Source organism: Cricetulus griseus, chromosome X (genome assembly GCF_003668045.3).
Source record: "Cricetulus griseus strain 17A/GY chromosome X, alternate assembly CriGri-PICRH-1.0, whole genome shotgun sequence".
NCBI classification, from domain to species: Eukaryota; Metazoa; Chordata; class Mammalia; order Rodentia; family Cricetidae; genus Cricetulus; species Cricetulus griseus.
Genome location: NC_048604.1, coordinates 62,768,060 through 62,783,261, shown reverse-complemented (window position 1 = coordinate 62,783,261; position 15,202 = coordinate 62,768,060). Strand labels below are relative to the sequence as shown.

At 41.2% G+C, this 15,202-nt stretch overlaps 1 protein-coding gene across 1 annotated transcript; it reads left to right on the top strand.

Annotated features, from left to right (window-relative positions):
* The first annotated feature begins 321 nt into the window (after positions 1 to 321).
* On the top strand, positions 322 to 1,304 carry LOC100770860 (polycomb group RING finger protein 6). Its single transcript, XM_027432930.2, is given in 2 exon segments — positions 322 to 1,153; positions 1,156 to 1,304. Coding segments are annotated over 2 exon segments (957 nt in total). The 3' UTR covers positions 1,281 to 1,304.
* Positions 1,305 to 15,202: the final 13,898 nt, after the last annotated feature.

Genomic DNA, 15,202 nt, shown 5'->3' with positions numbered 1-15,202 from the left:
CTCTGGGTCTCAATCTGGCCTGACTCTGGGTCTCCCTGATTCTGGGTCTCATCTCGCCTGACTCTGGATCTCATCTCACCTGTCTCATCTCCAATTCCGACCTTGCCTCATCCTGTCTCTAGATTTTGCCTTGCTTCCTGGTTTTGCCCTCACCTCACCCCAGGATTTCGCCGGTGGTCTCAGCTTAAGATCTGGCCTTGCCTTGTCTCATCTCGATCCTCCGGGTCTCACTCCAAGGTCTCAAACTCGTTGCCTCCACATCTCTACCCATCTGACTCCTCTGCCTCACTTTTCATCTCTACTTTACATCAAAACTTGGTCATGCCCTTGCCCAGTTTGTCTCCTGAAAGCCCAGCTGAGGAGAGTAGCCCAGAAGTTCAAGAGGCCAGCTTGGATGCTGCCAAACCAGAAGGAGCAGAGGAGGCCGTGTGGTCTGCAAGACAGAACTTACCTTCTGCAATCACCACAGCAGCTCCAGATGGCAAGGTAGACCAGTCTACCAGTGGAGAGGAGGGGACTCAGAAATGCCTGGCATCCCAGTCTCCTACTGAGGGAACGGAGGCAGCAGTGGAAGAGTCTGACCAGGAGGAGCGCTGTGTTCCCCTCTCGCAGCTGACTCCATACATCTCCTGTTCTATTTGCAAAGGCTATTTAATAGATGCGACAACCATTACAGAATGTCTTCATTCCTTCTGTAAAAGCTGCATCGTAAAACATTTTGATCATAGCAACAGATGTCCAAAATGCAACATTGTGGTACACCAGTCCAGACCTCATAGCAAACTGAGGTTGGATCCACACTTACAAAACATAGTGTACAAAGTAGTGGCAGGCCTAGAAGAAAAAGAAAAAAAGCAGAGGCGTGAATTCTCCAAAGAAAATTGTCCGGTAACACCAAAACCTGCTGCTGTTCCAGAGCCAGGCCCTTCAAGCGAAGGAAACACCAAGGAAGTTGTAGAATAGTTTCTTAGTTCACTTGAACCTCATATGTCTTTAGTACTGGAGTCTATGGCCACTAATGCAGACACTGAACATTTTAAGCCACTGAAAATGAAGTTTGTGCGAGTCTCATGAAATGAAACCATTAGACATATAGAAAAGTTTCACAAAAGAAAAATGGAGCTTGCTGCAGCTTTCCGGGTAGACATCATGTGTTAGTTTCTGAAGAACTTTCAAATCTACAAGAAGTGCATTGTGCAGTAGGGGAGGCTGGGCTGCAGGATGGTCTGCTAGCCCTTTATTACAGTGTCATGCTTCCTCCTCCAAATGGGACTTGCTAAGGGTAGTGTGAAGGGACAGAAAGTAAGAAGGCCTCTGCAAAACTGCATCTTACTGAAGAGTTCTCCAATCATTAGAATTTTTAATATTTCCTGCACCAGGTATCCTAGCAGTCTATTACAGCACTATGTTATAGGTACAGCCTGGAACAGTACAATGTTTCACTACAGAATATGGAAAACACTCAGAGCTTGAGAAATAATCAAATGTTAAAATTTTAAATTCTTTATGGTTCTGAACACTTCAAAGTTGTTTGGCTAATGACTTTGAGAAAAGTTGCTTATGGTTTTCGCCTCTGTTGAACTGTGTATGAGCTGAACAATCCATGCTACATTTTTATCTCACCACGGGCCCAAATTAGGAACAAACCAGCCATGGGTTTAAACTTCTGAGACAGTGAGGCAAAATGGGCATTCTTAAGTTAATTATTTCACTTGTTTCTTGCAATATTAGAAGGCTAAGTAACTTCTCATCCAAGTTGGTCATTGGGATTTTCTTCTGTGGGATGGTACCACGTGGTTTTCCTTTTGGATAACAAAGTTTGCTTTGGACATGGATATTCAAAGCCAGTCTTGGTTGGATTACAGACTCGATGTCAAAGGCCAAAATTATTGGCTACATCTTTATGCTCTCATCATATTTCGAACTTAGAATTTTTACAACTAGCAACACTCCTGAATCGATGCTATCCAGTTCTAAAAGGTAGGAATTGTTTTGTGTAAAGAGGCTGTTTCCTGAAAGGTGTATGGCTTGAGCAGTAAACCTTTGGTGTAGTAGGACATTTTTACATGTCTTAAAATAAGAGGTGCTTCTTTGTGATTTTTATATACCATAGTTGCTATTAATGGTGGTAGATACCTTGTAATGACACCACTTCTGAAACAGAAAGTTTCAGGTGAGTCTGGGAAGTTACACAATATTTACTCAGTGTTTCTTCAGAAAATAAGTTTTGTTGATTGAATATTTAAAGCCAAGATTTCTATTATTTTGTCACTGGGTTAAAATAAGAGTGTTTGAAAGTTCACTGCCAGAATGAGGCTTCAAATTTAAAAATTATTTTGCCCCAAATTAACTTTCTGGTGCTTTCTAAAAGATATTTGCAGGGTCTGCTTCATACAAAACTTTAAGATTTTGGTAGGAATGGCAATTGTAAAAGATTTGTGAAGTAGCTTTCCATACTGGTACACACCTGTGTTCTCAGCACTTTGGAAAGAGGAAAAGAAAATGAGGATGACCATCCTCTTCAGCTGCATAGGCACGCTCTATATTAAGAACTTTCAGGCCTGCCCTTCAGGAGTTTCTAGGTCATTAGGAGTATGTGCTTACAAGGAAATTGTGCCAGTTACTCTTCTGGCTATGAGTTGAACACTCCATGCTATGTTGTCGCCTCACCACAGGCCCAAATCATGGACCAACTAGCCATGGGTTTGAACCTCTGAAACACTGAGCCAAAATGGACATTGTTAAGTTAATTCCTTCCCTTATTTGGGGCAATAATAAAAGGCTAAGTAACTTTGTAGTCTTATATTAATAAGTGGTGCTGAGTCACCAATGGGTGAATTTCGGTGAATTATTACTACAATTGCATGCTGTTGGAGTTTGCATTTTAAATGTAAATTGGCCTCTCTCAGGCATTAGTGACCTTATACAATTTTTACCTCTCTGTCTCCTTCCAGGTTTTCAGTGTAATCAACCCTTCCAGACAGCTGCTTTATGCAACAATACCTCACTATGGGACAGCTCTCAAGCTTGTTGTGCAAACATGAAAACCTCCATCCCTGGCATCCACTATGCACAGAAGCCATAGGAAGGGCCTCTCAGTCACAGTGTAAAACCACATAGTTGGTGCCCAGTTACTTCTGTTGTTGTTATTTTGTCCCTGCCCACTGGTTGAACAGTTTATCATGTGTGCTTTGCTACTGTCATTTCTTTATGATTTGAGGTAAAAGATTCTGCTGTTTCACATATACGTGTCTCTGCATTTTTGTTTTGTCCTTTTGTACTTGCTCTTCTGTGTTGTGATTGACTGACACACTGTGCAGTAACTCTTGTGGTAAAGACTTGCTTGGTAAAATTAATAAATGAATAAACCAGAGGTCATACAAGCAATAAATAAACCAGAGTTCAGGCAAGCGCCACAGGCTATCTTCTACAACCAAATACTCTGGAGCTCTAACAAGGCAGGGCTGTGATCCAAGAATTTCCAGTGTTCATATCCCAATGAGGGTGTTCACATGGTACTATTGGTCATTTTGAATGGAGCTACTAGTAGAGTTGAATTGAGTCTGCTCTCAAGGCTCCGTCTGCGCTCCAAAGGCTTGTTCCAGAGAGGCAGAGGGGAAACGACAGGCTCCGGGAAGGAGCTGTCAGTAGATACTGGGCAGGTGTAAGGACTAACAGATTGCAAGAGAGGGACTCACATTCTGACCACCCACTCACCTGTCAAGGCAGTCGATGAGGCTCGAATTTTCAGCCTGGCAAAATAGGAGTGTCCCATTCACGAGGGAGATAATCGTCACTGGCCACAGTGGCACTGCCTTCTCTTGCCACTTGTCCCTTCATGTTCTCACCTGCCCCCTTATGACAAAATGACAAAAGACTTAATGCTTCCCATTGAAAGGCAAAAGTGTGTCTGGCCAGTGCCCCTGTGCTCTGAATGATGCTCAGGAACTCTGGGGACCTTGCACAAGGACCCTGCCCTCCTTGCTTTAGGGTCACTTGATCTAAGCCAGATGACAGCCACTGGGTCCAAATGGAGAAGGCAGTGGCTGCCTAACATTAAATACCATGGGACCCACAAATAGAGGCCACCACCCACTGGAGGAGTCCCTGGAAACCCTAGGAAGTTGTTGGGTGAGCATCCCAAGACAGGAAATATTCTTTAAAGTCATCTAGATGCAGAAGCTACTCTAGAGATTTTGCATTAAAAGGATGAGGAAGGCAATAGTGGTTTTTGAATTCTGTGCTTTGGGATGAAGGGTCACAGGAAGGCTCTGGCCTGCAGGAACCAGGTCACTTCCTGTCCTTCTTTTCCTCTTAGGAACCAGAAAGATGAAGGAAACCCTGCAACTTTGAGGGTGAAAGTCAGGAGTGGGAGATGGGGACACACAAACAACTTACAACACTTATGAACCTAAAGGAAATAATGGCAAAGGAAAAAATCCTGCTGCTATGGTGGCCTCATGCCCAAGGGCAAAAATGATGAATTTTGAACTTTAATTACTGAGCAAACGTCACATGTAGGGAACACAGTGTTCCTCCAGATTACTTGCCAATTCATCAGTGTTAGTTCACAAAAGTCTCCAAAATTTGGCAGTGCTCCTTACAATGTCTTAAGGTAATGGGCCCAACCCAGGCCAGATTCCTGTCAGGTAAACAGAAGCCTAAACTCAGCATCCCTCAGACATCTAGTGATGTGGGTTTGTGTTTGTCAGGAATGCCACCCTTCTCTGCCCAAACAGTGAATTGCCACAAGCAAAAGACACATAGTTCCTAATTAACCCAGGGAGCCCCTATCAGTTCAAAGATCCCCCACCCCACTGGCTATCATGTCAAGTCCATTTGCTCTCTGACTGAGCTTCTGTGCTCTCTGCTCTCATGAGGTAGCCAGTGGCAGTTTGTCTCCCAGTAAACTCTGTTTCTACCCACAGAGTGCTCTAGTTCAGAGGTTTCACTGCACTTTGCTTACAATAAACAAACCACTAGAAAAGACAAAAGGAAAACCAATATCATAGGCTTATAGCATTCTAATACTAACATGATTATCCTCATAGCCATAATACAGAAGTATTTTTTCTATTTTTATTTAAATTAGAAACAAGATTGTTTTACATGTCAATCCCACTTCCCTGTCCCTCCCCTCCTCCTCTGCCTCCCACTAACACCCTATCCCATCCACTTTCTGCCCCCACAGGGAGGGGTAACGCCTTCCAGGGGGGATCGTCAAAGTCTGTCATATCATTTGGAGCAAGGCCTAGGCCCTCCCCATGTGTCTAGGCTAAGAAAGTATCCCTCTTTGTGGAGTGGGTTCCCAAAGTCCATTCCTATGCTAGGGATGAATACTGATCCACTACCAGAGGCCCCATAGATTGCCCAGGCCCCCTAACTGACACCCACATTCAGGGGGTCTGGAACAGTCCTATGCTGGTTTCCCAGCTATTAGTCTGGGGTCTATGAGCTTCCCTTTGTTCAGGTCAGCTGTTTCCTTGGGTCTCTCCAGCCTGGTCTTGATCCCTTTGCTCATCACTCCTCCCTGTCTGCAACTGGATTCCAGAGTTCAGTTCAGTGTTTAGCTGTTGGTGTCTGCAGACATAAATTTTCAAGAATTTATATACTTGGATTCAATTGGAACTTTATAATCTATTATGAATTTGTGAAATTATATAGTAATAATTTAGTAAAGCATAAAAATTTAAAAAAGCATCAATTGTGTTTCCTAAATGTACAATATACATTATAGCTTAGTATTAACCATTATTCAGCTGTACCATCAATAAGGTAGGTTTTTTTTAGGCTCAAATTATGGTTACACCTGAGCAAAATTTAAAGCTTGTGCTGCTTCTAATATTTGAGGCAACTAAATGTAATACAGAGATAATGTGTATGCCTGCCCGTCTTGAGTAAAGTGCACTGCGCTAGTATACATTCCTATAAGGTGTTCTCTCAAAGATAAAGATGCTCTGATAAAGTGAAAAATATTGTGACTTTGTCACTTACAAGCTGGCTTAATAAAAGAAGATCCCATAATCCTTCAGTTAAAATTGTTAATGTGGCTCATTGTGAACGAAACCATAGTTCAGTAGTTTATTAGTTCAAAGTATTAAAGCATGTTGAGTAAGATTGATTATCCTCACTAGTTGTCTATCTGTATACAGAGGCCTACCTATAATAAATACAGCTAATCGTGCCTCTTACAACTGCTGACATACATGGAGGAATGCGTACCCACTATCCAATATCACTGGTATTAGTGATTCTATTACAAGTTTGCCTAACCTGCTCTGTCCAGTGCCTCCTTCAACAGTTTTCATGTTGCAGCTTGCTAACCTTCTAAATAGGCAGGTCCATAATGTATGACCTGAAGCCTTATCATCAGACATGATCATTTCATATAAGATCTTGAGGACATCTATTTTTCTCCAGCAATTCAGCTACGGCATTATATTAATGGTGAATTCTTCCGAGATTATTCCCCTGATACACTCACTGAGGTGACTGCTGAGGAGATAAGCAAGCTACAGAAATGAAAAATGCCTGTCCAACCACATTGGGCCATCAGAGTGCTCAAAGATCTTACAAATGATGTTGTCCTCTTTGCTCTAATGTTACCTGTCCAGATCAAGGTGAGGTTTAGTAGGACACTGGACTAGGTAGCTGCTGAACCTCACTCCCACCCTTCTTCAGGTGGCTACAAATGCACAAAATGAGAAGGGTACTGAATTTTAATTTCAAACACCAGGTCGAGGAAAAACAATCTGAGCCCTAGGTTACTTAATAATTTATACACACCCTTACATAAAATAAATCACATATGTCTATAATATTTAAATATATTATGGAGAGTGTATGGTTTGTGATATGTCACTAAGTAAAAGTTATTTTCCATAATTAGATGCCATGGCAAACTCAAAATCTGCACACTAATTTCTATACTAAGCTGGGTTTGGTCATGCCTATCTATATGGCCAGCTATCCGGGTACCTGAAGTTCAATCATTTGAACCCAGGATTTAATGCCAGATACCATGCCTTCTAACCTCAAAATGAACAAACTGTATAACTAAAAAGTATGTAACAAAATAATTGTGGTACTGACTAGTATTTAATCCTCTGCAACACGTTTAAATTATAAGTTTCTAACTGCATCAACTCACAAAATTCATGGGAATAATTATAGAAAAAGATTAAATGATAGTACCTAGGCATCACACTAAATTTAAAGACATTTGCCCCAATAATCCTTAAAAGTAAACAACATATAATATAGATACAAATAGCTTAGCATGATGTCTCACACTTAAAATCACCTTCACTTGAGAGATAGAGAAAAGGAGTACCGTAGAATATTTGAGTCCAACTTTGGTCACACTGTCAAAAAAAGTGTTTAGGCTGGTATGGTATGTATGGTATGGTGTCATATATGTAGAATTCAAGAACTTGTCAAGTAGAAGAAGGAGGAACATGAATTCAAGGTCATTCTTGGCTAATTAGTAAGTTCCAGATCAGTCTACAGGAAAATCTGTCTCAAAATGCCAAACAAAAATGGTTTCCATGGTGGCTGGATGTGTAGTTCACTGCCCTGAAGCCTGACTACCCATGACAAATGTTAAAATTACTGGTTCTCTTCAACTGACAAGTAGCAAACATTTTTTTTTTTTTTTGGTTTTTCAAGACAGGCTTTCTCTGTGTAGCTTTGGAGCCTATCCTGGCACTCGCTCTAGAGACCAGGCTGGCCTCGAACTCACAGAGATCCGCCTGCCTCTGCCTCCCGAGTACTGGGATTAAAGGTGTGCGCCACCAACGCCTGGCACAGCAAACATTTTGTTTTAATACCTTTTGCTAAGCTCTTGTTCAGTGTTGTGTCTGTACCACATCACCACAGGCTGCAAAGGTACTCGCACAGCTTTTCAGTCCATCCATGAGGTACAGCAGCAGTGTTATATCACAAAATGCACAAACATACATTTTGAACAACATTTGAACAACATCTTACTTTTCTAAGGGAATGCAGGTAGCACATTACAACAATGACATCTTCTCAGGAGGTTCATCTGAAAAAATCACCAAGTAAATTCAAACCTAACATCTTTCAGGAACTTCTGAGTTTTGAAGTCAGCATATTCATTTACAGTTTATTTATTTATTTTTGTTTTGTTTTGTTTTCCAAACAGGATTTCTCTGTATAGCGCTGGATGTCCTGGAACTTGCTCTGTAGACCAGCATGGCCTGCAACTCACAAAGATTCACTGGCCTCTGCCACCTGAGTTCTGGGATTAAAGGCAAGTGCCACTACGTAGTTAGGGATAGCTTCCTATTGTTTATGGTTGGGATTGGAAGGAGGTGTTCAGGCTTAGACACCTCTTTCATATGACTTTAGGGTTTAGTAAAAATAGACATGGTTAGGGTGTGACATAAGCAGATTGTTGTATCTTCTTATATTTTACCTTTATGAGTGTTAATTTTGGATACTTTACACTCTTAAGTTTTAATCCTCTTTTAGACTAAAAGAGGAATTTGTTAGGCTGTAGCCAAGCCTGCTTAGGGCATGGTCAGGGTGTCATAGAGTGAGCGACATTCAGGTGGCAGGTTTCTGCTTTCGTTTTCATTTCGGATTGCTGTATGGACTGCTGCTGTGCCGGCTGGCTAGGTCACTCTGTAAGTAAGGCTTTTCCCTATTAAATTCCCTTGTATTTTTACCTGGCTCCATATTGGTAATTTCCCACATTATGCCACCATTGACCAGCACTTTACTTATTTAAAAAAAAAAGGGATCAGTGGTCATTGTAAATAGTGCTGGAAGGTAAAACGTGACGGTAATGTCTTTGGTAATCTTGTATCCAAAAGTCTCTCAACGACACATAATGATCACTACTTGCTTCAAAGCTCCCTATAAAAGAAGTACCCCTCTTGATATCATGCCATCCAACATTCAAAAAGTGACTGGCTCTGCCCTCTCAGCAGCAGAGATTCACAAAACTTGAGCACAGAACATTCCATATACAACTAACCTGTAGACAGAATTTCTGTCCCATCTCATCCCACAGCAGTTGAGTCCCAAATAAACAAACAGAGAATAATATTAATTATAAACTGTTTGGCCGATGACTCGGGCTTCTTATTAGCTAGCTCTCTCTCTTTTTTTATTTTATTAGAAACAAGCTCGTTTTACATGTCAATCCCAGTTCCCTCTCCCTCCCCTCCTCCTCCCCTGCTTCCTATCCCCCATCCCAACCCCTTTTTGCTCCCCAAGGAGGATGAGGCCTTCCAGGGGGAATCTTCAAAGTCTGTCATATCATTTGGAGCAGGGTCTAGGCCCTCCCCAGTGTGTCGAGGCTGAAGGAGTATCCTTCCATTTGGAGAGGGCCCCCAAAGTCCATTCCTATACTAGGGATAAATACTGATCTACTACCAGAGGCCCCATACATTGCCCACACCTCCAAACTGACATCCTCATTCAGGGGGTCTGGAATAGTCCTATGCTGGTTTCCCAGCTATCAGTCTGGGGTCCATGAGCTCCCCATTGTTCAGGTCAGCTGTTTCTGTGGGTTTCTCCAGTCTGGTTATAACCCCTTTGCTCATCACTCCTCCCTCTCTGCAACCGGATTCCAGAGTTCAGCTAAGTATTTAGCTATGGGTGTCTGCTTCTGCTTCCATCAGCTACTGGATGAAGACTCTAGAATGGCATATAAGGTAGTCATCAATCTCATTATCGGAGAAGGGCAATTAAGTTACTCTCTCAATCACTGCTTAGATTGTTAGTTGGGGTCAAACCCATAGATCACTGGACATTTCCCTAGTGCCAGATTTCTCTTTAAACCTATAATGGCTCCCTCTATTGTGGTATCTCTTTTCTTGCTCTCCTCAATTCTTCCCCTGACTAAATAATCCTGCTCTCTCATGTCCTCCTCTCCCCTACTGTTCTCCCCTCCTCTTTCTTCTAGCTTCCTCTCCCCTCCACCCATGCTTCCAATTAGCTCAGGAGATCTTGTCCCTTTCCCCTTCTCCGGGGGACCATGTATGTCTCTCTTAGGGTCCTCCTTGTTTCCTAGCTTCTTTGGCAGTGTGGATTGTAGGCTGTTATGATAAATCTTTCTGCCAATAGCCGCTGAGCCCCACTGCCATGTGTGAGCTTTATGCTAGCCACCTGCCCAAGTAGGCCCAAATAAATACACAGAAACTTGTATTAGGTTCAAAGCTGCTTGGCCAATGACTAGGATTCCTCATCTGTTAGCTTAGTCTTAATTATCATAAATCTATATATTTTATAAGACTTATCTTATTGGACGCCTTATTAGCGTCCCTCCTTGCCGGTGGCTCACATCCTGCCACTAGAGGAGAAAGGGGAAAAAAGGGACCCTTCCTCTTTCTCCTTCGCTTAAATATGAGTCTCCTTGCCATGTCACTTCCTGCCTGGATCAGCACTTCTCTACTACATTTCCCAGAATCCTCTTTGACTCCTAGTCTGTCTAACTTCCTGACTCATTGGCCAAACAGTGTTTTATTTAACAATCAATACGATAAACATACACAGTACATTCCCCATCAGTAGGCTGGTACTTTTTTGCTCTATGTTTAAAGTCCATATATGAGTGAGTACATACCATGTTTGTCTCTTTGAGACTGGGTTACCTCACTCAGGATGGTTTCTTCTACTTCCATCCATTTACCTGCGAATTTCAAGATTCCATTGTTGTTGTTTTTCTGCTGAGTAGCACTCCACTGTGTAAATGTACTACATTTTCTTCATCCATTTTTCAGTTGAGAGGCATCTAGGTTGCTTCCAGGTTCTGGCAATCTCAAATAATGCTTAGCTAGCTATCTCTTAATTATTAACTCATATCTATTAATCTATGTATTTACACATGGGCTTGCCAGTGATGCCCAGTTCCATTTCTTCCTCAACAGCTACATGGTGTCTCTCTGGCAGCTCCTCTCTGCCTTCCTCTCCCCAGAATTCTATTCATCTGGTAGCCCCTCCTATACTTTCTGCCTTCCTACTGATCAGTGTTTTATTAATTAACAAATAAGAGAAACACACACACACACACACACACACACATATATATATATATATATATACATATACATACATACATACATACATACATATATATATATATATGGACATCCCCTGTCACTGACCTTTACGCTTTGGACCACGGAAAAGCACCCTATTATCTTGGGATTGCTTATGAGGAAGAAAACCAAGGCCTGCTGATAATATGCCACCTGTACGACAGGGTGACTTCACTGTCTTTAGTAACTTGCTAATGGATGATGTCCTCCTCCCTATGATACTGAAATTATCAAAAACATCTATGGGATTGATGACATGAATAATAATGGGAGTTCACAGAATATGAATTGGGCTATACCAACTTCAGTATGTGGTGGTACTTGATAGAATATTTCTGCCTTCGATCCCTCAGCCAGGATGTCCATAATAAAGAATGGGGCTAGAGAAGACACCATGCTCAGCATGAGGCAGTTATCTTAGCACAAGAAAACTTAGTCAACCATTGTTTTCATCTACACATGTGATACAACCTTTTAACCTAGGAATTTAAAAGTGTCCATTTTAAGGTCAAACAGGTTCTGAGTCTCCTGCTTCACAGATAATAGACAAGCATTCATGGATTCTAAGACCACAACACAAGGATCACCAGGACAGGTTTTTATCCCTTCCAAGTTATAAACATTAAGTAACCATTTCACATATTTACTGATAATAACCAAGCCACATTTTTCTCAAAGTACATAGTGTCTCACTGTTAATAGGGTATCCCATGTAGGCAGACTGCTTGGCTAGCATGTACAAGGCCCCAGATTCAATCCTAAACACAAGTAATCATGCCATAGAACTTTGATGTAATAGTTTTTCTCAGATAGGTGGTTAAAATGAGATAATTAGTGCTTTTGTCAAATAACTTTCTCCTTCCAAGTTCCAGTCAGTCCAAATGGCTATGTAACTGAATCCTCCCTTTTACCATGATTCTTGTTTTCTTTTTGTACTTTTAAACTTTTATTGATTCTTTGCAGATTTCATATAATGCATATCCATCCAAGTTATCTCCCTGTCTCCATCCCCTTGCATCTTCCCCCTGCCCATGCACCCTCCCCCGAAAAACAAAACAAAATTTAAAAGAAAAACCAGGAAAAACACACACTTACACACACAGAAGAATCTCATTGCAATGAGTCATTGGTCTGGCTTGAGGCCTCTGGTTTCTGCTACACCACTGATGCCTCCAGTATATCCTGTTGTCCTGTGTTATGGAGATCCTGCAGTTTTGGAGCTGTAGGTTTGTCCCTTTAACATACTCCAACAGTTCACAGAAGCAGTGAATGCCAGAGGAGGCTAATCCATTGCCCTGGAAGGTAGCTAGGCTGGTCAGCTCATTAGCTTTCCTCATTGCATTTCCTGAGCTAGCTATTCTGCACTGCCTTGACTAGCTAACCCTATGCAGCTGGCAGTTAAGGTTGCCCCAATTCTTACTGGCTTTTAACTCAATTCGTAGCTATTACCACACTTCATACACACTCCAAATACTTTCCCATCAATCTTGTCAGTATTTAAAGGGAGATAATCTCAGTGTATATGAGAACTCATTATACAAATGATTTCAGTAAGACCTTCCCCTATGTTTATAGGCTTTACCCTATTTTTTTGTTCTTACTTGGAATTGTCCCTTACATATTTATTTTTCCATGCTTCATATATTGATACCTTAACTATGATGTGTTGTGGAGAGGCTCTCCTTCAGTCATATATAGTTGGGCTTCTAGATCTTTCTTGTGTTTGTATGCCCATTTCTTTATCTAAGATTGAGAAATTATTTGCTATAATTTTATTGCACAAATTGCTTATGTCTTTAGACTTTATCTTACCTCATCATACTCTGTGGGCTTCTAGGTTTTGTCTCTGGAACATATTCTAGAAGTTCTGGAAGTTTTGATCATGCATATGTTTTTTTCAAAAAATAAAGAGCCAGCTATTGTACTACATACCTGCAATCCCAGCATTTGGGAGGTGGAGACAAGAGGATGACGAATTCAAGGAGATCCTGGGCATCGCATCATGCGACTCTGTCTCAAAATAAAAAGTAAACTATAAGTTCTGTTATTATTTAAACAAACAGCATGAGATTAAAATGTTTCTACATTAGCCGATAACCAGACCCTGAAACTGACTAATCATTGTGTAATAACATCTCAATTGTGGTTGTTGGTCACAGAGGCTTTAGTGAAGTTTTGGGTTGTAGAGTTCTTAGTAGAATGACCTGAAGGCACAACTTGGGCCAGATATGGTTTGGAGGTCTCTCTCTCTCTCTCTCTCTCTCTCTCTCTCTCTCTCTCTCTCTCTCTCTCTCTCTCTCTCTCCTCCCCTCCCCCATCCCCCATGTGTGTGTTTCTCTTTCAACACTGTAAATGTATAATCCCACTCTGTTCCTTCCTGTAAGGTTTCTGATGACAAATATGTTATAAATCTCATGGAGATACTGTTATAAGTCATTTTGTTTTTTTCTCTTGCTACTATTACAACTATTGTTTTATTTGGGACATTTGGTAGTTTTAATATAAAGTACCACAAAAGAACCTTTTTGGTTGAATAAATATGCACTCTTTCCAAGTTCTTAGACTGTGTTATCCAGATCTTTCCAAATTGGAAAGGAAATTATATTTATTTCATCAAATTGGCTTTTTCTGTCATTTGAATATTAAATTTTTATTTTATTATTTAATTTCATGCTATTCCATCAGTCTTTCCATTTTCTTTTGCCTGCTTTTTTTTTTCTTTTTCAGGCTAGATTATTTCAAAAGAACTGTCTTCAAGCTGAGATATTTATTTCTTCTGCTCAATTCAGTCTTTTTTGGTAGGGGTTCTCATCTGTATTCTCATGTTTTATATGGTGGTCCTTACACACAAGACTTTTCTTTTTTGTTTACTTTTCTCACCCCCCCCCCCGCCGTGTCCCTCTCTGTCTGTGTGTCTCTCTCTGGATTGTCTTCATTGGATTGTCTGCATCTTCTGGTATATCACTGAGTTTCCTTAAAAATCATTATTTTGAATTATTGTTTTCTCAAATATATCATATTACCTCATGTTCATACATTGATATTTGTGTATCTGGGATATTAACTGCCTATATCAATTTTTTAGAATTTTTTATTAGTTCTAATTAAAAACAAGCTTGCTTCACATGTCTCCCTCTCCCTCCCCTCCCCTCAACCTCCCACCAGCCCCCACCTCATCAATCCTCTGCTCCCCAAGGAGCCCTACATGTGGGTTTCCCAAAGTCTGTCATAACATCCTGGGCAGGGCCTAGGCCCTCCCTCATGTGTCCAGGCTGAGAGAGCATCCCTCCATATGGGATGGGCTCTCAAATTCCCTTCTTACACCAGGGATAAATATTGATCCATTTCCAGGGGACCCATAGAGTGCTGAGTCCTCTTCATTGACATCCATGTTCAGGGATCTGGATCAGTCCTGTGCTGGCCTCCCAGACATCATTCTGGAGTCCATGTGTTCCCCCTTGTTCAGGTCAGCTGTTTCTGTAGGTTTCACCAGCCTTGTCCTGACCCCTTTGTTCTTCATTCCTCCCTCTCTGCAACTAAGTTCTAGAGTTCAGTTCAGTGTTTAGCTGTGGGTGTCTGCCTCTGCTTCCATCAGCCACTGGATAGGGGCTCTAGGATGGTACATAAGGCATTCATCAGTCTAATTATAGGGGAAGGGCATTTAGTGTAGGTTCTCCACTACCTATATCAATTTTATATGATGGTTTTCATATCAAAGTATTTCTCTCAAATGTATGTCTCACAGTGTTAGTTAAGTAGGCCATATTTATATTGGTTCTAGATAGTTGTATAATATTTGTATGCCTTCTTCAATTCTAATGAATATAAACCATGACTTAATTTGTCACAGTGGCTGAAGCTTTGGTATTTTGAGGGATGTCTCCACAAGCTTGGATGAAGTTTCTGTAAGCAGTGTGATGAACGTTCCTGCTGCTGTAGATAAATGAATCATTTTGTGTTCCAGATAAGATCACTCTGGATCACTTGAATAGGTGGTATAATTCATGACTCTATGGAGACAAGATACCATACCTATCAATTTCTAAGAGTTATGCATGGATGGAGACAACCTGACATGTCTTTTGAATATGGTGAAACATGCTTTGTAGAAAGGGTGGCACCTGTGTGTA